At 45.0% G+C, this 24,844-nt stretch overlaps 1 protein-coding gene across 1 annotated transcript in view; it reads left to right on the forward strand.

Annotated features, from left to right (window-relative positions):
* GABBR2 (gamma-aminobutyric acid type B receptor subunit 2) overlaps window positions 1-24,844 on the forward strand; it is a 370,111-nt gene that overhangs the window by 201,813 nt on the left and 143,454 nt on the right. The window contains exons 6-7 of the mRNA XM_007461653.1: window positions 8,298-8,498; window positions 22,914-23,150. Of these exons, the coding sequence (XP_007461715.1) occupies window positions 8,298-8,498; window positions 22,914-23,150 (438 nt within the window). The remainder of the gene's footprint in view (window positions 1-8,297; window positions 8,499-22,913; window positions 23,151-24,844) is intronic.

Here is a 24,844-nt window from a genome sequence, read left to right on the forward strand (position 1 = left end):
TGAGTAACCAGTGTGAGCACAGCTTCCAGGGAGCCGAGGTGACCTCAGGCTGCACGTCCACAACTAGGGCGGGTCGTCCCTCTGCTCTCTGCTGGAGAGACCCCACCTGGGGTATCCTGCTCAGCTCCTGGTGCCCCATTTCAGGAGAGATGCGGAAACTGAAAAGAGGCCAGGAGTAAGGAGAGAGCAGCGACCGGAAACCATAGTCATCCAGGGATATTTCCTCATGAAGGCTCAGGAGCAAAGTGGGAACTGCCTGATCACCTTTCAAAATAGCAGGGAGGAAGGAGAAGCTATAGGCTGACATTTCAGGGGACACTGAGTGAAGCTTAGTGCTCAGGAGTCAGTCTGCTTGGGCTTGAACTACTGGTCTGCAGCTTAGTAACTGAATTTGGGCTTGTTGACACTTTCTGAACCTCAGTTTTCTCATCTGTAAAGTGAGGATGATAATAACACCTGTCTCATAGGATTGTTGTGGAGCTTAAATAAGCAAAAACAACTTGCAGAGTGCCTGACGTACAGTGAGCCCTCAGCAAATGCCTTTTTTTATTTGTTTATGTAAGGTCTCTGAGGATGGAATGGACCACCATTGGGCTGACGAATTTACTAACTGATGGACTTTCCTAGATTGTGTTAAGCATCCTGTGTCTCAGTTAAGGGTAATTAAGGAGTATTTCCATATGAAAATCTAAGGAGGAACAAGAGAAAAATTGAAAAAAATGGAGCAAATTGATTTAATACATTTTATTTCAAAACTCATAATACTTTGCATGTTACCATCCAAGGTCCAGAAATGGCCCATTTAAAAAAAGGAAAATAATGCTCCAATTAGAAGACATAACTTTTTAGAGAAGAAACTGGGGGTTTTTTTTTGTTTTTTTTTTAAAAACCCACATTTGTTTATTTATTGATTTTTGGCTGTATTGGGTCTTCGTTTCTGTGCGAGGGCTTTCTCTAGCTGTGGCAAGCCGGGGCCTCTCTTCATCGCGGCGCGCGGGCCTCTCACTGTCGTGGCCTCTCTTGTTGCGGAGCACAGGCTCCAGACGCACAGGCTCAGTAGTTGTGGCTCACGGGCCTAGTTGCTCCGCGGCATGTGGGATCTTCCCAGACCAGGGCTCGAACCCATGTCCCCTGCATTAGCAGGCAGATTCTCAACCACTGCGCCAGCAGGGAAGCCCCCTACATATCCCCAAGGCCTTGCAAACAGCTGGCACATGGTGGGTGATTGTCGATCAACTGAGGAAAAGTAAATTAATAAAAATGATCTGTGAAGTTGCCACACTGAGCACTGGCCATCTCCTGTTTGCACAAAATGCAGACAGACCTCCTATTTTTTTCATTTGTTTTTAGTATTTATTTCTTTCTTTATCTTGGCTTCACTGGGTCTTAGTTGCAGCACGCAGGATCTTTTAGTTGCAGCAGGAGGGATCTTCTTTTAGTTGCAGCATGCAGGCTCTTAGTTGTGACATGTGGACTTCTTAGGTGCGGCATGCATTCGGGATCTAGTTCTTCGACCAGCAATCGAACCTGGGCCCCCTGCATTGGGAGCACAGAGTCTTACCCACTGGACCACCAGGGAAGTCCCCTCCTGTTCTGATTTGAGCCAAACCCTAAGCTGAGGCGTGGCTGTGATTTCCCTGCATGCTGTGCACTGTGGTTATTTTCTGAGTGGCATTTCCAGCAGTGTGGTTTCTATTTCAGAACAGACGGCATGGCTGTCTTCCTCTTGACCCAAAGCCCCAGGCTGCTTGCCCTCCACACAGCACGGGACATCATCCCACCTCCTCATCCCACTTTCTTCTTCCTCTTGGACTTTGGGTATATTCAGATGGACTTTTTCTTAGAGTCTTTGCTGGCTGCTTTATTCACTGAGTGGTTTCTCAGAAGTTTTTGGTTGGGGGTTTATTCCGTGTGTCAGACCGTCAGATGGATCTGCCTGTCAGGACTGTCAGTCTTATCTGGTTAGGAAGGAGTTCTTCTGGCAGGCCTGGAAGATCCTGAGGAGAGTCTTCTCAGTGTCCTCACACTGAATCAAAACTCTGGCGTGTGACGGGGGGAGGGGCTGCTCGGAGCAGAGACCCTGGGAGAGAACCTCCCCACCCATGTCAGGGTCAGAGCACAATGGGATGGAGACAACCGCATCTTTGCCATCCAGATGCTGCAGTGCAAACTTTGCAGCGTGTTGCTGCATGTTCTTTTTGTTTTTTGGTTTTTGGTTTTTGTTTTTTGCGGTACGCGGGCCTCTCACTGTTGTGGCCTCTCCCGTTGCGGAGCACAGCCTTCGGACGCGCAGGCCCAGCGGCCATGGCTCACGGGCCCAGCCGCTCCGCGGCATGTGGGATCCTCCCGGACCGGGGCACGAGCCCGCGTCCCCTGCATCGGCAGGCGGACTCTCAACCACTGCACCACCAGGGAAGCCCCTGCATGTTCTTGAGATTGGGCCTGCCACCCAAGGGGAGAGTAGTCTCTAGCAAATGCAAGGACTATTTATAGCCCTGTGGCAAAATGTTCATTTCAGTTCCAGCAAAAGATGAGCATGGCCTGTCGCTTTTGTCTTCTCCTTCCCCCTTGGTGGTCTATTCTAAATTCTCAAGCTCTCTGACCTGGGTTCTGGTGTTAGTTCTGCCAGCTGTGTGACCTCAAGCAGGCCACTTTACAACTGCAGCCCCCAGCTGCCTCACCTCTAAAATGGAAGCAACGACCTCTGGCTTATTTGCCTCATAGGATTGTTGAGAGGCTTAAACAAGGCCACCGCAGGGTGACTGTGATCCCAACTGTTAACTGCTTTACTGATGTGAGGATTTATTACTATTATGGTTATGAAATGCCTATAAAAGGGAAATATCCTTCTTGCCTGAGGAAGTGAGGAGGCAAAAGGAAACAATAAAAAGAGGAAATTGGATTTTTAAATTACATCATGGCTACCTGTCTGCAGCTAATGAGAACAGAGTTGTTCATGGGACTGAAGAACATGAGCTCAAGACTGCCCATCGTCACCTGGTAGGGCCCGTTTGGTAGCCACAGGTCCTGAGACCACATTCCTACTAGAGACAAAAACAATGAAAACCAAGGTGACCAAGTAAACTGAAAATGTGTTCAGTCAGTCACTCTACGACCATTTACTGGGTGCCCTCTGTACACCAGGCACTGTGCTGAGCACTGGGGATCCTGGAAAGAGCAGACACCACCCTCCAGGAACTCCCTATTTGGCAAAGGACACAGACAAAGATACCAGCAGCTTCTGAAGGCTCACGTGTCCAACAATCTCAGCCCTTCTGAACGTGGGAATACCAGAATGGAGGCCCAGAGGCCTCTCTGCGGTTGCTTTAGACACTGTATGCTATATTTAAGCCCAGTCTACCTCCCTTGTAGGAGAGCCTTTTAGACCCTCACTCAAAGCCTGTGCTGTGTACTTATTTCTGCACGTATGTTTAACACTCCCTGCTTTCCATAGCAGTTTAAAAGCAGCAAATTCAGAGTGAGGAGAGGGATTTAATGACAGTGAAAGTGACAGCCTAGACCTGACAGCTAGAAAGGAGACAAAGCCATCAAAAGTAGATCAGAGGGCTTCCCTGGTGGCGCAGTGGTTGAGAGTCCGCCTGCCAATGCAGGGGACGGGTTTGTGCCCCAGTCTGGGAAGATGCCACATGCCGCGGAGCGGCTGGGCCCATGAGCCATGCCACTGAGCCTGCGCGTCCGGAGCCTGTGCTCCACATCGGGAGAGGCCACAACAGTGAGGCCTGCGTACCACACACACACGAAAAAAGTAGATCAGAAACTCCAAGAACAATAGTCTGGGGCCATTTGGTGTTTGGGCCATGACCAAAAGTATCCCTGTGCATGGCCCATAGGAGTGGCTAATTTTCAGAATAAAGCCATGAGTTCTGGAAAAGAGAATGGCACGAGAAGGAGCAGCCACACTGTTCCCGCACGTAGTGTTGGCCAGGCATGGTACACATATTACCTCATTTACTATTTCTTTTTTATTGAAGTATAGTTGATTTACAATGTTGTGTTACTTTCTGGTGTACAGCAAAGTGAGTCAGATATATATTCTTTTTCATATTCTTTTCCATTGTGGTTTATTACAGGATATTGACTATAGTTCCCTGTGCTATACAGTAGGATCTTGTTGTTTATCTGTTTTATATATAGTAATTGATACCTGCTAATCCCAAACTCCTAATTTATCCCTCCCCCCCTTTCCCCTTTGGACACCATAAGTTTATTTTCTATGTCTATGAGTGTGTTTCTGTTTTGTAAATAAGTTCATTTGTGTCATGTTTCAGATTCCACATATAAATGATATCGTAGTATTTGTCTTTGTCTGACTTATTTCACTTAGTAGGATAATCTCTAGGTCCATCCACGTTGCTGCAAATGGCATTATTTCATTCTTTTTTATGGCTGAGCAGTATTCCACTGTATATATGTATCACATCTTCTTTATCCATTCATCTGTTGATAGACATTTAGGTTGCTTCCATGCCCTGGCTATTGTAAATAGTGCTGCTGTGAACATAGGGATGCATGTATCTTTTCAAATTAGATTTTTCTCCAGTTATATGCCCAGGAGTGGGATTGCAGGATCATATGGCAACTCTATTTTTAGTTTCTTTTTTTTTTTTTTATTTGCGGTACGTGGGCCTCTCACTGTCGTGGCCTCTCCCGTTGCGGAGCACAGGCTCCGGACGCGCAGGCTCAGTGGCCATGGCTCACGGGCCCAGCCGCTCCGCGGCATGTGGGATCTTCCCGGACCGGGGCACGAACCCGTGTCCCCTGCATCGGCAGGCGGACTCCCAACCACTGTGCCACCAGGGAAGCCCTATTTTTAGTTTCTTAAGGAACCTCCATACTGTTTTCCATAGTGGCTGCACCAATTTACATTCCCACCAACAGTGCAGGAGGGTTCCATTTTCTCCACACCCTCTCCAGCATTTATTATTTCTAGACTTTATTTATTTATTTATTTTTGCGGTACGCAGGCCTCTCACTGTTGTGGCCTCTCCCGTTGCGGAGCACAGGCTCCGGACGCGCAGGCTCAGCAGCCATGGCTCACGGGCCCAGCCGCTCCGCGACATGTGGGATCTTCCTGGACCGGGGCACGAACCCGCATCCCCTGCATCGGCAGGTGGAATCTCAACCACTGCGCCACCAGGGAAGCCCTATTTCTAGACTTTTTAATGATGCACTCTAACCAGTGTGAGGTGATATCTCACTGTAATTTTGATTTTCATTTCTCTAATAATTAGCAATGTTGAGCATCTTTTCATGTGCCTATTGGCCATCTGTATGTCTTCTTTGCAGAAATGTCTATTTAGGTCTTCTGCCCATTTTTTGATTAGGTTGTTTTTTTTTGTTCATATATTACCTCATTTAATTCCTACACCAACCCAGTGAGATGGGCTTTGCTTTCCACAGGCTATAGCTGAGAAAAGTAAGGTCCAAGGAGTTGTGTGCCAGAGTTACCCAGCTGGTATGTGCCAGAGAATCTAGTGCTACTTGACCATAGTCTTTTTTCTTTTTTTTTTTCAAAAGATCAGTAGAAAAAATTTTATCTTCATCAAAATTGACTAATATTCTAAACAAAATGTGTTGTCATTCAAATGGACTGAGCTTCTGTTTTCTGGAAAATTCACTCACAAGGAACACCTAACAGAACAATGGCAGGTCAGACAGCTATCATAGCAGATCCCTGGGAGGCTCCTGACTTCCTGCTCCATGCTGCCTCTAAATTATCACACAGTCTTTGGTCTCAGAGAATAATGCAAATCTGCCTTTGCATCTGATCAGAAGACCTCCTCATGTCCTCACTCTGTATCTGTTGACGCTTATTTACCATACATTCGTAATAAGTGGCTCTCTCTTGCCTCAAGACTGAGAAAGCTTCCAGAAAGTTTTACTTTGTTTGTTTTGCTAAGAAAAGAGAGAAACTTAAAAAAACAGACTTTGAATCTTGTCCCCTTGACTTAGCTGAATGTGTTTGAGCAAATTCCTCAATCTCTGAGCCTCAGTGTCTTCATCTATAAGATAGAGATAATAGCACATACCTCACAGGGTTGTTGTGAGAATAAAATAAGATAATGTATATAAATGGCCTAGCACATAAAAAGGGCTCAATATATGTGAGTTCCTCCCTGCCAGTGAAAGATGAGAGTTGTGAAGTCTCACAGGTTCTGCCATTGATTAAATGACCTGGGGTCATTGGGATGACCCTTTTGTTCAAAGGTCTAGCCCCCAGCCAGGGTCTGGGATTATCTTTTCTTAAAACAAAAAAAGTTTCTGTGGGTTAAACCCCATTTATTAGAGGGAAGCCCAGAAAACTGCCTTCTTTTGAACTGGGGTTTTGTTATATAATTGTAATATTAGGGCTCTCTGTGTTTTTTCTACAACAGTTTTGATTGGGTCAACATTACAATGTAGTTGCTGGAGAAAATGACTATGATCTGAGGCTGCATTATGAGAAATACAGTGTGTAGAATGAGGGAGGTGAAAGTCCCATATCATTAGAGGAGTCTAAAGAGGCGATGTGATCATTACCTTGAGATAGTTGAAGGGCTGTCTTATGAAACAATTTCAGTTTAATCTCTGGTGGCTTCACGGAATCAGTGGACAGAGGCCATAGAGATGGAGTCTGAGCTTAAGCTAAGGAACAAATATTCTAATTCACACTTAGCCCAGTGAGATGCTCCACACTGCAGGCTGGGCTTTTTCAGGTGTTGAGAGAGTTTTAGAAGAGTTGCCTCCTCAGATGTAGGAATGAAGGGAACACACCTCCAACTCTTAGACTCAACAGTAACTATTCTCTAACATACACAAATATAAAGGGCTCTGGCCCACCCTTTCTGGGCAGACCGTCGATTAGCATGCTGGAGCCTAAGTGGAGGGCAGCCAAAATCTCCCTGGCATCCAGAGCAATCTTGCAGGCTTCTTTCTCCACACCCTCCTGGCCTCTCTGCTGTCTCTGTTCTAAGCCAAGGAACATAAAGGGGTGTGACATTAATTGTTTCCCAACATGTCCTCCTAATATAGGTGGCTCCCTAGGAACAAATTGCTGTATCATTTAAGGTTCACATTTTTTAATGTATACAGTTCATCACAGTGCGCAGAGAGCATTTACATACACCACTGCTCTCTGTAGTCACTTCTGGGTGTTTTGATTACTGATAGGAATGTGAGCTCTACTCCATTCTGGACCCAACTTTGATGGAATGTGACATACCTACAAACTGGGATTTTCTGGGTGCATCTAAGCTATCAAAAAGCATGCTTTTACAGATTAAAAATCATCACAGTAAGAATTAAAGCTAAATGGGGGTATATTAGAACAGTCTGACAACTTTTTGTTTAAATGAGAGGCAGGCAGTGTGGCTTTGCAGTGTAAGAGTAGGCAGACCTAGGTTCCAGGCTGTGGACCTTGGAAAAGTGACTTTCCCTCTCTGGTTTCCAGTTTCCTCATCTCTAAAATGAGGATAATAAACTCTGCCTAGACCATCTCAGAGGGTGGACATGAATGACAAATAAGATGCGTGTAAAGTATATAAATATAAGGGACTTTTTTTTTAGGATCTGGATTTATGTACACCATGCTTTGGGTAAAGATTTAGAGAGATGTTCAGTTTGCCAAGTGACATCTTATATAAGTTGCGTGCTTACATTAAATTTTCTTGGCCCCTTGCAAAATTGCTCCGCCCAGGATTATATTTTAAGGTTATGATCTCAGCTTTTAGTAAAGATCTATACAAAAGTAGCCTTATGAAATCTGTTTGTTGTAGGGATGGTGTTGATACCATGCTAGCTAATTTGACAGTGACCTCCATATGAGGCATTTTGTTTAGAGATTAAAGCCTCGAAAACATTTTGTGTCCCTGAAGAACTGGTATGTTTTCTCCTCACTGAAAATAAGAGCTATGCAATTAATATTGTTGCCCTTTTCTCTTGGGCTGCCAGGAAGTTCATGGTGAAATATGTAGCTTATATCTATAGTGTTGGAACCTTTGGTGGACTTGTCTATGTTCTGTTCCCTTTACCTCCAATAAGCATATTATAATCTATATTTTCCCAGGCACTTATGTTTTTAGTTTATTCAGTGTTTTATTATTTTAATATACATGTTTCCTATAAACTACCTTGTATCCCTTGAGAGATAACGAGGAGGAGACCAAGCAAGTAATAGAAAAATTAACAAATCCTCTGGTACGAGGAACCCTGAGTCCCCTCCACCTTTCCCACAGGGTACAAAGCTTTGAACAAATGTTTGTCTCTTGGTGCCTTCATGGTCAACCCATCTGTTGCAGGCATATGAGGAGAATATGTACGGTAGCAAATACCAATGGATCATCCCGGGCTGGTATGAGCCTTCCTGGTGGGAGCAGGTGCACACAGAAGCCAACTCATCCCGTTGTCTCCGGAAGAATCTGCTTGCTGCCATGGAGGGCTACATCGGCGTGGACTTCGAGCCCCTGAGCTCCAAGCAGATCAAGACCATCTCAGGAAAGGTCGGTGCCTTGGCCAGCTCATTTCAGCCCCCAAGCCCCATCTCCCTTAATCATGCTGTTCAATGATGTTGGCAAAAAGCACCTAGATCTTGTTCTGGCCTTTGCTGTGTGATTTTGAGCAAAGCATGTGACCTCTCTGAGCCTCGCTTATCTGTTAAATGAGGATATCCAGCTCTCTACTGCATGGCCTTCTAGGGAATTGTGGGAATCAAATGAGGTAAGGGTGCTTTGTAAGCATATAACATAGTGTATGCGTAAGGGGTGGAGTCATGATTGTATGGCACCAACTGCAGGCACTGACTTTCAGACGAGGCCACCATTTCATCCTGTGCCCCTCTGACCTGGAATGTCATTTCTCAGTCTCACTGATGCTCCTGTCAGCCTGGAGGAGACGAACGACCCCACAAGTAGACTTGGGGAAACATGTACTAAAGACCAGAAAGATTGGTCCAAACCCCAGTTTTGCCACTTACCAGCTGTGTGACCTTGAGCTTGAGTTCTCTGAGCCGCTGTTTCTTCATCTGTAGAGTGGTGGTGAAAATATCTTCCTCCGGGGTCAAAAGGTGGGCTGAATGGCAGATTGTGCAATGTGGCTGGCATGGCACCTGGCATCTTGTGCTGTCAGAGCTAGGAGGAGGACCTTGGCAGGGTGCTTAAGTCCTCAGCCCTCCACTAGGGATGTTCCCACTAGGGATGACTAACCCCTGGCCTGCTTATCTCATAGGGCAGTGAAAGAACAGGTAGTATGGTGTATGTAAAAGTATTCCCAAAGTACACTATTCTCTATCAGTGAAAGCATTATCAAGAATCAGGTGGTGACAGTCCCAGTGAAGATGGCCACATCCATCTCTCAGCCAAAGTTCAGTACAGCAGTGCACATGATTCTTTTCTGTCTCCTCTGATCTCAGATTTTTAAATTCTTTGCCAACCTTCAATTTCATTTAAAGGATCAACTTCATAGTAAAGTAAAAAATATATATATTATTTTTATCCATTATTTAATCTCAGTCAGAGCCAACACTACAAGAATGGCTTATTGATTTGTCCAAAAAGGGCAAATCATTAGGACACATTTTATAAGCAGCTCTATAGATCCCGTGGCACCTGAGAGATCCTGGAAAAACACTTTGGGTAGAAAATGTTGAAAGAAATATTTTCATACCCAAATCAATGACAATATGAAGTTTTTGGAGATGCTGACTAATGAGAAGAAACAACTCATTTTTATTTCAGTAGGTGTTATTTTTAAAGTTGTTGAAGTTTACAGTTTATTAGAAGATACTTGGGTCCAGGGATACCCTAAACTTTAAAAATAGTATAAAGTTTGAGGAAAATACAAAAACTAAAATTCCATACAGGCAGACAGTATAATAATTAAAATGAGAGACTTAAGGAAGACCAAAGATGTAAATGATTACACATGAGATCTGTGAAGCTAAGTGGGGGTAAGGGCCATGAGACGCCCCAAGGGCCTCAAATGTCGTTCCAAGGAGCGTGAATGTTCCCGGGGGTGGGCGAGCCATGCACAGATGTGAGCACGTGCACAGGAATGCATTTCGGGAAGATCATTTTTTGCAGTGTTTTTTCAGAGTAAATGTTTTGACTTGATAACATCTCCCAGGTCACTGACTTTCCTTTTTAATTTTAAATTTTTAAATTTGGGCCTGGTGAGGAGGCTGACCTCACCCCCATATCACTGTGCCCATGAATGAACACCTTGGGGCTATTCCTGGGGCTGTTCATTTCACCTCACAGTGTGGGCCACCCACTCCTGGGCCTCCCAGGATGGAGCAGTGCCATCAGAACAGAGCCAGGCAGACTCCCAGCTTGGGGCAGCTTCTGAAATTCCAGGCGACCTAGTCCCTGTCCCACAGTCTTTGAGACAAGAGGCAGCATTTCTTACATTATCTCGAGGTCAAAAGATAATTGAAGTTACACGGGGAAATCTGAAACTCTTTGCCTCTTGGACTCAGAGGGTTTAGGGCTCTCCTAGAGGTCATGTAGACCAGCCTCTCTCATCAGACTCTCAGATCCTTCCAGTAGCACAGGAATCACTACTTGTCCCCTAATTTTCCCCACTGGTCCCCATCCCTTGTCCCTATCGGGCCCATCCCTCCAGTTGTAACTTAACAGTTCCAGGGCCAGGACTAAGGGCAAAATTTAAGGGGGTGCCAAAGACCTCAATGGAAAAATCCATGATGAACAAAATATCAAAATTTTAAATAAAGACAAGATCCACAAACCAAGATTAGGGTGAACTCATTTGAGTCACATAATTATAAGAACACATCTTGTCTTTATTTAAAATTTTGCTCATCGTGGATTCTTTTTTTTTTTTGCGTTAGTTTTAATTTTTTGTTTTTTTTGGTTTTTTTTTTGCGGTATGCGGGCCTCTCACTGTTGTGGCCTCTCCCCTTGCGGAGCACAGGCTCTGGACGCGCAGGCTAAGTGGCCATGGCTCACGGGCCCAGCCGCTCCGCGGCATGTGGGATCTTCCCAGACCGGGGCAAAACCCGCAGCCCCTGCATCGGCAGGCGAACTCTCAACCACTGCGCCACCAGGGAAGCCCTAGTTTTGATTTTTTAATCTTGATTACTGAGGGTTTTGGCTCCTTCTTCCATTTTGCCCCTGGAGGGAGAGCCTCACTCACCTCCCCGGTCCTTGCCCTGCACAGGTTGTGTTCATCAAGCCCCTTCCCATGCTCAGCCCATGCTCTGCACTTCCTCTTGTTGAGTGCTCTCTCCCCAGGGTGTAGGGCCCAGAGTTGATCAGGCATTCGTATTTGTTGTCTGACCACAAGCCAACTTCCTCAACCAATCTTCAAGAATATATGGCTAAAGGAAGTTCTAGAAAGTCATGAAATAGTTCTTGAATTTGATTTTGCGGGATATGTGACTGCTGGGGACCGTGTCAGCATGGCACAGGCTGCTGAGTCGATGCCTGTATCCTGGGGTCCATCAGTATCCATGAAGACAAGCAAACACGTATAGAAGCAAGTCAGTGGACTCTTGCCATCGTCACTGTTTACACATAGGAAAGCTGAGGAGCAGAAAGCGGAAGGGCATACCCAGGATCCTTGTAGTGGGTTGAAAAGTGGCTCCTAAAAAGATAAGTCCAGGCCCTAACACTTAGAACCTGTGAATGTGACCTTATTTGGAAAAAGGGTCTTTGTGGATGTATTTAATTTAAGAATCTTGAGATGAGATTATCCTGGACTACCTGGGTAAACCCTAAATCCAATGACAAGTGTCCTTATAAGAAAAAGGCAGAGGGAGTTTTGCCACTTGGGGGAGATCATTTGAAGATGGAGGCAGAGATTGGAGTGATGCGTCTACAAGACAAGGCACGCCAAGGATTGCTGGCAGCCACCAGAAGCTAGAAGAAAGGCACGGTAACAGATTCCCCTTGGAGCTTACAGAGGGAACCAACCCTGCCAGCACCTTAGTTTTGGTCTTCCTGGCCTCCAGAACTAGGAGCAAATAAATTTCTCTTGTTTTAAACGACCCAGTTTATGGAAATTTGTTATGGCCACCCCAGGAAACTGACACAGTCACCCAGCAGGTCAGGGACAGATCCAGGAGTGGAAGCCAGGACTGCTAAGTCCCCACTCACTGCCCCTTCCCCTCTACCATGCTCTCCCTCTAGACTTGTGACATGCTTAGGAGCAGAGCACATCCAAATCAGCCCTTTCTGTGATTTCTTAGCGGGCCTGTTAGTAAGTGGCAGAACAGGACAGTATGGGTCTGGTAATCAGGAGATCTAGTACAAATCCTGGCATTGTCACCAATTAATCTGCCACCTCAGCTAGACACTTACCGTCCCTGGGCCTCAGTTTCCTCAACTGAAAATGAGAGATTTGGACCCTGTAACTCCTGGCGTCCTTTCACAGCAAAATTCTCTGTAAGTATGGTATTGAGTTATTACAGCAAGCTGTGTGATATGGTTATAATGTTAAACCCTGGAACCCCCAGGATAAAGGTAACTCCTGATAAAGTCACATAATCAAGTAGAACAGTGGCCCCTCTTGAAATGCATTCTCCGTGGTTGCCTCTTCCATATGCCTGTCTCTGGTGCCAAGCTGTCCCCAGCTTGCTCATTGGCACCCAGGAGATTTCTGGTAAGAGGAATAACAAGGTCATGGTCTCCCTCCCGAGCATGTTCATCAGTCCCTTCCCATTGGAATTTCCAGTGATGGGACAAGTGCAGACCTTTGGGCTTCCCCGAGTACATTCAGAGCTCAGTCTTTCAGAACCTCACGTAAACAGCCTCTGGATACTTGCTTTGGCCCTAAAGGCTCTTTCTCCTTGTTAAAGTTCCCCATCACCACTCTATTTCCCCAAAGTGACTCTGCTGACATTGGTGATTTCCAGTGTCAGCTTTCACTTTTCAGCATCCCACTGGGTTTGTTTCCACTGTGAGCATTTACAATTCTGGTGTAAAATTCCAGTGATGGCTCAGCCTCTCTAATAAGGACATTCTTCCCTGTTACCGTTCTCCTGCTGAGACACACAGAGTTGGGCCAAGGCACCAGATGGAAAAGTTCACAGAACCGTGGAATCAGTGGGAATCTCAGAAGTGGGCCCCAACCCTCCATCAAAGGCACAGGCTCATTCTTTGGAAGAGTTTTGTAATGTTTTCCAGCAAGAAGCTTCTGTGACCACCCACAACTATTTATCCAACACAGCAGAACAAGAGGAAACAGAAATCTAGTGAGTCCTCAACTTAGAGCAATGACCTGGGAAAAGCTGCACCCATCTCATTGTCACTACCATCAGAGCGCCATAACAAAGAACCTGGGCCTTTTAGGGAAGCTCTGGGCTCTAGAGAGGAGGAAGGGAAGGTGCCATGGAAAAGTAGAGGTGCTCCCCAGGTAGTCAAGGTTTACAGTGCTGCTGCCTCTGCCCTCACCTTCCCCACAAAGCTCCTGTTCCCTTCTGCTTCCCTAAGTACCACATCCCTGGGAGACAGGCGGTGTGGCAAAGGAATATGGGCTCGGGAAGAAGGGTGTGGTGGCCTTTTGGCACTGGTTAGATGTGAATCTTGGCCCCACCATTTCCCAACTGAGTGACTCTGGAAGACAGATAGTTGTTCATGCAACATCCATAGCCCCTCTTCCCCCTCAGTAACATAACTCTTGTTTTTAACTGGGTATGTTGCCACCCATCTGAAAATGTACATTTCCCAGCCTCCCGTGTAGCTAGATACAGCCAGGATTCTAAGTCTAGCCAATGAGATTTAAGTAGAAGTATTATACAAGACTTGTAAAATCTCCTTTAAGGGGAGAGCTTGCCTTTTTTTTTCATTCTCCTTTGTGTTGGCTGGAATATGGATGGGATGGCTGGAGTTATAGCAACTATTTTGGATCAAGAGGTGACCTTGAGAAGGAAACTTTATTCTAAGATAGCAGAGCATAAAGATAAGAGCCTGGGTCCCTGGTCACACTGTGGAGTTGCCATAGCAACCCTGCACCACCTACCCATGAACATCTTTTACGTGAGAAAGAAATAAACTATCTCATTTAAGTCAGTGATCATTTTTTTTCTGTTATATACAACTGAACCTAATCAATAGTGATGCAGTGACATTGGGCTAGTCATTTGGCCTTTCTGAAATTGTTTCTCATTATACTGGAGTAATAATATCTCTTTTACAGATTTAGAAGGATTAAATGAGGTAATACAGAGGAAAATATCTTGCCGAGTGCCAAGCACACAATAGATGCTCAACAAATTGTAGTTCTCTTCCTCCATCAGTGCAGCAGCCTTATGGGCAGGAGAAAGGAGTAGTGAGTCAGTTTATACACACAAATCTGCTCTGGTTTGTTGTTGGGATTTTACTGAATCTATAGACTGATTTAGGAAAAACTGACGTCTTTGTAATATAGGGTCTTCCCATCCATTGAATTTCTCTCAGAAATGTTTTGTAATTTTTTGTGTGGAACTCTTGCATGTATTTTATTTGATTTATTTATAGGTATTTGATGTATTTCAGTGAATATATGTGCACATTACTATTGGGTGCATGCTTGGGGTGGAATTTCTGAGTCATAGGGAATACATATGTTCAGCTTTAATAGACACCACCAAACAGATTTCCAAAGTGGTTATACCAATTTACACACCCACCAGCAGTGATTGAGAGTTCCAGTTGGTTCACATGCTCACCAACATTTGGCATTGTTAGCTTTTTAATTTTAGCCAATATAGTGGGCGCGTAGTGGTATCTCATTTTTGTTTTAATTTACATTTCCTTGATGACTAAAGAAGTTGTCGATCTTTTCATACCGTTATTGACCATTTTGATATCCTCTTTTATAAACTGCCTATTCAAGTCTTTTGCCCATTTTTCCACTTGGATTCTCTGCCTGTTTCTCATTGATTTGTAGAAGTTCTTTTTGTATTCTGGATATGAATTCTTAGACAGTTATATGTATTACTTATATCATTTGTGTCCTGTTTAAGCATCTTTGCCCACCCAAGCTCATGAAGATATTTTTCTATCTTGTCTTTTAGAAGTTTGTTTTACCTTTCACTTTTAGATATAGAATTCACGTGAAATTGATTTTATGTAAGGTCTAAGGTAAGATCAAGATTAATTTTTTCCCGTATGGATAACCAATTGATTCAGAACCATTTGTTGAAAATCCTCCTTACCCCCCCCCCATGCAATAGTATCATCTTTATCATAAATTAAATGAGTATATATAGTGTGGATCTGTTTCTGGACTTTCTGTTCTCTTCAATTGTTCTATTTGCCTACCCTTTAACCAATACCACACTGCCTTAATAATTGAAGTTTTATAAGACCTGATGGGTGGTAGTGTTAAGTCCCTCTTCTTCTCTGAGATTTTCTTGGGTGTCCTTGAACCTGATGTCATGTTCCATTTTAGATCTACTCACATATTTACACTTCCCATTACTTTTCATTCCTCCCTTCATTTCTGTTCTGTTTATGATCACTTTCCTTCTGCCTGAAGAACTCCTCTTGGTCTTGCTTTTACTGTGGGTTTGCTGGAGACATATTCTCTCAGTTTCTGATTGTCTAAAATTTTCTTTCATCTTTAAGATTGAGAGATATATTAACTAGGTGTAGAATTCTAGATGGTTTGTTATTTTCTTTTAGCACTTTCAGATGTCATTTCATTGTCTTCTAGCATCCATTGTTTCTGTTAAATCAGCCATCAGCCTTATTGTTGCTATTTTGAAGATAATACATCCTTTTTTTTTTTCTCTAACTGCTTTTTTTTTTTTTTTTTTTTTTTTGCGGTACGCGGGCCTCTCACTGTTGTGGCCTCTCCCGTTGCGGACCACAGGCTCCAGACGCGCAGGCTCAGCGGCCATGGCTCACGGGCCCAGCCGCTCCACGGCACGTGGGATCCTCCCAGACAGGGGCACAAACCCGCATCCGCTGCATCGGCAGGCAGACTCCTAACCACTGCGCCACCAGGGAAGCCCCTGGGTTTATCTTGATTGGAGTTTAAGCTTTATGGAACTTCATGAATCAGTGGATTGATATGTATTTGGGGAAATTCTAGGAAAATATCTCTTAAATATTGCTTCTACCTATCCTCTCTTTCCTCACATTTTAGGACACCAGTTATACATGTGCTATACCTTTTCAACACATTCCATATATCTCTTATGTTCATTTCCTGTTTTCTATCCTTTTTTCCTCCCTGTGCCTCAGTCTGAATATTTACTACTAACCTTTCTTCCAGTTCACTAACCTACTTTCTGCTGTGTCTAATATGCTGCTTCATCCATCTGTTGAGTTCTTAGTTTCATTTGTTGTTGTATTTTTAAATGTTTTTAGGATTTTCATTTTATTCTTTTTTTCTTTCATTGCTTCCAGTTTTCTGGTGATGTTCTATATCTTTTATCTATTTTCTTGAACATATAAACCTGCTATGTTAAAGTCCATGTCTAATAACTTCAAGATATGGATCACCTGTGGGTCTGCTTCTATTGCCTATTTTCTTCTTTCCTTCCTTTCTTTCTTTCTTCCTTCTTTCCTTCTTTTTTTCATGTTTTTTTAAAAATTTGATCCTATCACCTGGTGTACCTAGTAAGTTTAATTCATTAAATTGGTTATGAAAAATTAAAGAAGCTACAGATGGCATTACTTTCTCCAGAGAAGATTTATTTCTCTTCAAGCAAGCTGTTAGAATAGGAGCAGATCACTTTATCCAATAAAGAATTGAGATGATTCCAAGCTTGGTTTTAGTTTTCACAAGGGCTGGTCTATTTTGGTTTGCCCTTACTCCTGTCTGTCCTTCAGCATTCTAAAATCCTGGGGTGTTTACTGGATTGGCCCTGGATTCCATTTTTTGTCTTTCTAATGCCATGAAACTCCAAACACATCTGCTTATTTCCTTAACCCCTTAGCCACCACTTTTTGCTTGGCTTCTCAGGCTCTTGCTTTATGCAGCTTAGTTATCACCGAATATTTCAAGTGCAAATGTCAGTCTGCATACTGGTATTCTGTAGTTCCTCTTCCTCTGAGACCTTTGCCTATAAGCCTTGCTACCCTGATAACCCTGAACTATAGTTTTTTGTCTTCCCATCTCTGAGGGACTGCTGAAAACTCTGATCCAGTGTTTTCTATTCCTACAACTAACCTTCCCACTTACAAATCAGCAAATGCTTCTAGAGAAAGCAGCAAAGAATGTTGGACTCTTCTCAAAACACTTCTCTTCTCTCCAGAATCTTGGTTCCTCAAGTCCTGGATGTCCTGGTTGCTTTCTGATACCTTCGGATAGCTATTTTTATATTTTATGCTGCTTTCCTTAATGTTCTTCATGAGAGCTTTTGTCTGACATAATTTATTTCATCTAGTCAGAGTAGAAGTCTGACCTGAGACTCCTTTGCTTAAAAGGTGAAGAATAACATATTGGGGACAGGGTAAGCATGTCACTGACTTCAGCAATTTGAGGTGCTGTTGTGGATAAGAGGGAGCAGACAGGTTCATTGTGGCTCCACAGGAAGACATAGCAGGTTACAGGAAGATAGGTGTAAACTCTGTATCCGGAAAACTAGTCTCATAGACGTCAGGCATCCCTTAAGTGGAAGACTCTCCCTGAAGACATAGTGACCTTCCCAACGCCGGAGGAGTCTCAGAAAAGGCTCAACAAATACCTGAAAGTTGCTATTGAGAAAATCCAAGAATCAGGTTGTAAGAGGGACTTAATCAGTGGTAGCCAATTTATGTATTTTGAAATCTTAAAGGATTTTTTAAACTACAGATGCCCAGGGCTTCCCTGGTGGCACAGTGGTTGAGAGTCCACCTGCCAATGCAGGGGACACAGGTTCGTGCCCCGGTCTGGGAAGATCCCACATGCTGCGGAGCGGCTAGGCCCGTGAGCCATGGCCACTGAGCCTGCGCGTCCGGAGCCTGTGCTCCGCAACGGGAGAAGCCACAACAGTGAGAGGCCCGTGTACTGCAGTTAAAAAAAAAAAAATACAGATGCCCAAGTTATCCCACAGACACAATAAACAAAATGTAGGGCCCTGGCATCTGCATTTTTAACAGGCTCCCTGGTGACCTACAAACTGGAGTAAAAGAACCACTAGACTGTCCCCTAGTGTACCTTCCAAATGAGACTGTGGTTCCAGCATCCCACAAGGGATGCTAGAGAGAGACTCTGCCAGTTTTTCCAGTCTGGGGAGTGGCAATTGGAGATGTGGAAGGAGATGTTTCCCCTTTCTCGTCTTTTCTGTCCATGAGCCTCACCTCTCCTAGAAAGCAGGACTCGACTTGGTTCTGTTGGAATGACAGACCCATAAAGTTTAGTCATACTGTGGGGTAGCAAGCTTATGTGGGCTAGCCTGGGAACCTAACCACTATTTATAACATAGTTTCTGTGTGAAACTATGTTCCAGGTTCCAACAACTGCCTTTCAAAAATATGTGGAACACAACGTGTCAGTAATTGGGACTCTCTATATAAAGTTATTTTCTCAGAAACTTTTAGCTTCGCATGATAAACTTGACCTCAGAGAATGAGTAATCAATCAGTTTTCAGTGTCTGCTTTACAGTGGAAGAAATTCTTGTGCCCTGAATAATTGGAGACCTGCTTTAAGAACAGCTATTACTTTTGCTCAGAGAATTGTGAGAGTGTTTCTTCCTGCTGTCATTGTTTTGCCTGAGGGAGATCAGTGCCGGCTTCACCTGGGAACAGTGATGAATGGCCTGGGATATAGTGTGGTAGCAATGACTTCAACGTGGTGCTTGCAAAGACAGTGAGAATGAGGTCACCTTTCAGAGCTAAGCTACACTGGTGTCCCACTCCAAGGACTCTACCCACAGAAGTGAGGTAAACAGCCACATTGCCAGGGTCCTCCACCCCCCTTTCCCCTGGATGAAGAACAGTTTTATGAGATAGAAAAGATAGGGATTTACAAGTGGTACATATTAAAAAATATATAGGGGCTTGTGTTGGTCCCAGTGTCAAATTGAATAAACAGTCTGATCTTGATCCCCTCTACTGTCTACACACGAAAAACATCACCAATAAACTATATCAAAGAAGTTAAAAAACCACACTCATTTACCTCCTGATGAGACCATACTGTGTCTGTTCCCCTCAGGTCTGACTCCCCACTCCAACTTTAAGAGGGTCAGAGAAACCTTTAAGGATGCCTCAGTGGCATATCCTGGATAGGGAAGAAGTCTGGAAATGTCATCTGAATGTAATCATCAGGTTGAACAAACAGGGCTCAAAGAGACACTACCAGCCCTTGGATGCCTTTGCCTGCATCAGAGACTCATAGCAGCAAAATCTGGGAGAGAAGAGGTCAAAGGGGCCTCATTCCTTTTATGCTTAAACAATTAATTAGATAAATAGACACTTAAGTAAATTTTTAATACTTTAAAAATAGCCAGGGCTTCCCTGGTGGCGCAGTGGTTGAGAGTCTGCCTGCCGATGTAGGAGACACGGGTTCGTGCCCCGGTCCGGGAAGATCCCACATGCCGCGGAGCAGCTGGCCCCGTGAGCCATGGCCGCTGAGCCTGCACGTCCGGAGCCTGTGCTCTGCAACGGGAGAGGCCACAACATTGAGAGGCCCCCGTACTGCCAAAAAAAAAAAAAAAAAAAAAAAATAGCCGATAGCTGAATTAATAACCTGAAATAGACCTAAATTGCCTTTTAAAATAAAGAAAAATATAGCCAAATAGTGAAAGATGGAAAAATAACAAGGATGCATTGAAAGAAAGCATCCTTAAAAGTTGTGACTCTCACCGTAACAAGAAGAGTAAACGCACCTTTGAAGTGAAAGTTGCCCATCAATATGTGAAAGGAGCTCACTCTTCATCACTAATCAGAGAAATGCAAATTAAAATGAGATGTACTTTTTTTTCTTAACCTAAGAAACTGACAATGATTTTAATAATTGAAATACCTATTGTGGTCCAGGATGCAAGGAAATGGGTACTTTCATACAGAGTGGAATTTTAGCTTTTCATATTTGGGGAGGATAATTTGGCCCTTTATATGTGTGAATAGCGTTTAAGGTTTTTGTACCTTTTGCCTCAGCAATTACACAGCTGGGAATTTCTTCTGAAAAAATAATTACCAGTGTGTGTTCAGAAATTTTAGATACAAGAATGCTTTTTTGCAATTCTGTAGTTTGGAACAATTAGAAAAAGACTAAATGTCCAATAATTGGAAATTAGCTAAGGAACTAAAGGCAGGACATCTATGCACTGGAGGGCTATTAACCCCTATCAGCACAGGCATAGTCTTGGGCCTTCAGGGTGTGCTGGGTGAGCAGCTGTGCCAGGTGGCCAGGTGAACAACCACCTGTACTATTAATAGTAGTGGCTGTCATTTGTGGAGCACCTACCATGCCCTGGACACAGGACTGACACTCTGCACACTTCATCTCATGGAACCCTCATGGCCACCCAGCAAGGGAGGATGCAGAGACCTGGAGGAGATAGCATCCCGCCCCAGGTCACAACTAGTAAACCACAGAGCTGGGGCTAGAGGACAGGTTGGCCTGCTTCCAAATCCTGTGTTCTTACCACTGTGCCAGGCTCCTGCCTCGATAGCTAAGAGGAAGCTTCTAGGTCACCTAGTCCAACCTCCTTGCTTTTCAGATGGAGTAACTGATTCTTAGAAAGGGTCTCTGCAGGTATTGTTTTGGGTTCTGTGGTCAAAACAGATAACGTCCCTGACCCCATGGAGCTTAACTCTGTGGGTAGGTAAATTGCAGGAAGTGAAAAGTGCAATAAAGAAGATAAAACCCTGATAGAGAATGCCTGGGGGCGGGGGTGGGGTGGGGGGGGGGAAATGACACATGTTAAAATTTGTGTGCCGAGAATATCACGTGAGAGCTGGGGAAGAAGCTTTCTGGCAGAGGAAGCATCTAGTGCAACAGCTCCAAGCTGCAAACAGACTTGGTGTGATCCAAGGACGCAAAAAGTTTAGGGAAGAGAGAGTTTCATGATGGACTGTTTCATTCTCCCTGATGAGGAGTGAGATGGCGAAGGATGATGGGTGGAGGGGTGCAGTTTTTTGTGAGGAGGGGCCCAAGAAGCTGGACTGGGCTAGAGACGGTGCTGTCTCCTTGAAGAACCCTTGGAATTGAAGAGCTTCTGCCGGGTATTTTGAGTGATGAACAGAATAGTGATGGCTGGATGTGATGCATTTCCAAAGGAAGTTATAAATGGATAAAACCTGAGCCATCCAATAGGAGCCAAATGATTTAAAAAAAAAAAAAAAAGGCAGTGGATTTGTTGCTGGGACACCAATCACATTTGGTCAGGCAGATTCCTGATTTGGTCGCCTGCAGGTTCCACCTCTGGAGGGGCTTGGCTGTACCCAGGCTCTGCTAAACCTTGAGCCAAGGGCAAGGGACTCGAGCTCCAGCCATGGAACAACCCAGCCTTCGACGGCTCAAGTTCACCACCCTCCCTGGGCACTAGACCTGGCCCCAAACAACCTGGGGTGGAAGGCAGTTATGACTTCAAAAGTCAAACATGAGAGAAGCAGCAAAGCTAGAATGGGACCAGTCTAGACACACACACACACACACACACACACACACACTGTGTGACCTTGGCCAAATCTCTAGACCTCTCTGTGTCTCCAGCTGCAGGTTGAGGGGGCATGTGCGACCATCGCTAAGGGCCTTTTCTGGTATAAACTGACAGTGAGTTGATGGTTTCTATGTGTGATTTGTGCCCAAGGAGTGTTCTTCCAAAGACTAAGCTGTGGGCTCTGATGACATTTCTGGCAGGGAAGTTTAGAAGTGATTTGAGAAAAAGCCCACAGAAGGGCTGAGGGTAATGGGTTCCCCTGGAGCGGCATTCATTTGGATCTATAAGCCTCAGGGACTAGAGTGAAAAGGCAGTTTCATTACTTTGTGGCCTCAATCAGAATGTTAATATTACCAATGAAATTCTTTTATGAAAGTCAGCTCAATGGGAGAAAAAAATTCTTTTTTTTAAATACTGAGTTATTCACAGACCCTACTATATTATGGAAGATGAAAGGGAAGGGTACAATGTAGAGGTCACAACAGACCTTACACCTGGGCAACTAGGACCTGCCCTGGGCCCCATGCTCTAAGCGGACCTCACTCAGGCCCCATGGGGTTCAGAATTCACAAGGCCATGGGGCCCTGCCCACCTGGAGCCTGTACCGCTTTCCCCCTCCTAAGGCCATGCCCTGAATTCCATGCCCAATTGCCTGGAGCCACATCTAGGGTCCAAAGAGCCTCTTCAGGGAGGACTGAGCTTCTGGGGTGGTCAAGGGGCTATTGACGCTGGAAGGGGGAGGAAGTGTGGACTGAGCTTGGCTGGCCTGTGGGGTGGAGCCAGGTGGGAAGAGAAGAGGGTGGGTGGACCACAGAGCAAGGTCAGCCCCCCTGTGCTGCTGTGTCCGGACTGAAGCTCTGAGGGGCCCCAGACTTCTGAATTCAAACTTGGCCTTCCAGATCCTAAGGAAGGTATATTTACCTTCCTTTAACCCGTTATGATGGAAAGATAGAAAATATTTTACTGAACAATTGGTTTGCTTGCCTGTAACTTAAAATTTAGACATATGGTATGTGGGCCTTCACTGATGCTCTAGCTCTAGGCCCTGCAAATGTCAGGGGGAGGCCTGGTTAGAGTGCATTTTTCCTTCAGCCTGGTCTTGGCAGACAGCCAGCGTTCAGATGCCAGCCCCGCCACTCACTTGGGCCTAGGCAAGTTGACTTTCCTGAGTCAATTTTCTCATCTGTAAGTAAATGGAGATAAGAATAGTACCACCGTACAGGGTTGTTGTGGGGATTAGATGAGATAATGCACATTTAAGAGCCTAGCACCGTGCCTGGCTCACAGTAAGCTTTGGGGAGTGTCAGCTTTCAGCACTGTGTGCCTGATGTCCCTGCTGGCTATAACCTGGTGTCCCCTGGTCTCCTTGTTTTCCAGACTCCACAGCAGTATGAGAGAGAGTACAACAACAAGCGGTCAGGCGTGGGGCCCAGCAAGTTCCATGGGTACGCCTACGATGGCATCTGGGTCATCGCCAAGACGCTGCAGAGGGCCATGGAGACGCTGCACGCCAGCAGCCGGCACCAGCGGATCCAGGACTTCAACTACACGGACCACACACTGGGCAGGATCATCCTCAACGCCATGAACGAGACCAACTTCTTCGGGGTCACGGTCAGTCCCAGGCCCCCGGGCTCTGCTTTCCTTAGTGCCCCTTAGAGACATACAAGGCAAGAGGGGCTGTGTCACAGGCCCTCTGATATACAGTCCATTTCCTCAATTGTTGAAATAACTTCCTGTGGGCTTTACGATTGCAGGGCTGCTGAAACAGGCACATGCGGTAACGCTCTCTGACATGTTGAGAAACTGCTTCTCTATAACTCATGGATTAGAAAGGCCATAGTGAGTTGACCACACACAGAGCAGGTGGAATCCACCCGGTGGAGGGGTGGGGTGGGCCAGCAGAAGCTCTAGACCCAAAGTCAGGTTCAAATCCTGAGCCTTCACTTTCAAGTTTCCATCTTCAGACCACGGAGTTTTCATCCCCAAAATGGGAATAATACCTACCTGGCAAAGTAGTCATAAAGATTAGCTGTTACAAATTAAAAACTGCTAGTATTTGTTGAGCAAGCTACTTGCTCTGAGCTTCAAGATTCTCAGCTGGGAAATGGGGATAATAATATCTGTCTTCCGCGGAAATAAGGAAAATTAGCCGTGATAAGAATCACTGTTATTTCTTGAATGCTTATTATGTGCTAGATATGTGCTAAGCCCCCTCCATGTCCCTCTCCACAGCCCCTGAGACCCCTCCCTCAAAAAAGGCTCCACAGAGCACCAAATACCCCAGAAGTCCTTTTTGTCCATGGTGCAAATTCACAGACTGAGCCTTAGAGCGGGATGAGATTTGCCAGGGGTCCCACCAGTAACATTGTGGCAAAGCTGTCTCAAAACTTGGGTACACTTTATGTAGATTAGCTCGATGATGTATGCCTAATGCTAGGCCCGTGTAAGCACTCAGTAAATGCTAGTGGTGGTTGTACTTAATAATGGTCTCACTGCATCCGTATGCCATCTGTAGGAAGTAGGTGCTATTATCATCCCATAAATGTGAGGAGCCTGAAGCTCAGAGCATTTAAGTACCACAGCTAATCAGAGGTAGAGCTGGGATTTGAACCTGGGTCTAGCTCTTAATTGCTGCATCACACTACCTTCTGGTAATGGCCATAAATGGTAGTTATTCATGTCTCATGATGATGTATTTGTCACTGACTCTGCTCCCAGAAAATAAGGAAAATTTGCTTAAAGAATAGGTTGAAATGGACTCTAAAGTGATGTCCTTTGTTCTAATTTGAAGAGTCATTTAGAGAATCAGTCTCTCTTGGGAGTAAACAAGATGAGATGATTTGTGTATTTCTTACATGTTCGTGTTCTTTTGTGCGTACGCTCAGGCTTGCTTTGTTGGTCTGACAGGCCAGGGCTTGTGCAGGTGCTGAGTGTAGACTGTGGTGTGGACGCCGAGGTAGTAAAATGGGCTCCTTGTCCTGGAGCCTGTGGTCCAGATACAGGGTTGAGACCTGGACTCAAATGACAGGAAGAGGTTAAAAGTGCTCAGCACCATAGGAGAGACTGTGTGAGCCCAGAGGGATTTCTGTGACCTTTGATGAAATAGTCATGGAAGGCTTTTTGGAAGTGGCAGCATTTGAGCTGTGCCTTAGACATGCAGAGAGGGGCTGGTGGTCTGGCCAGATGGGGCATGGTGAGCACGGGAAAGATGCACGCGTGCAGCAGGGACAGTTACTTTGTCGGGAATATTGGATGGGAGGCTGATGAGGCTGGGAAGGTAAGTTGGGGCCCAGTTCTGTAGGGAA

The sequence above is a fragment of the Lipotes vexillifer genome, unplaced genomic scaffold (assembly GCF_000442215.2).
Source record: "Lipotes vexillifer unplaced genomic scaffold, Lipotes_vexillifer_v1.1 scaffold809, whole genome shotgun sequence".
Classification (NCBI taxonomy): domain Eukaryota; kingdom Metazoa; phylum Chordata; class Mammalia; order Artiodactyla; family Lipotidae; genus Lipotes; species Lipotes vexillifer.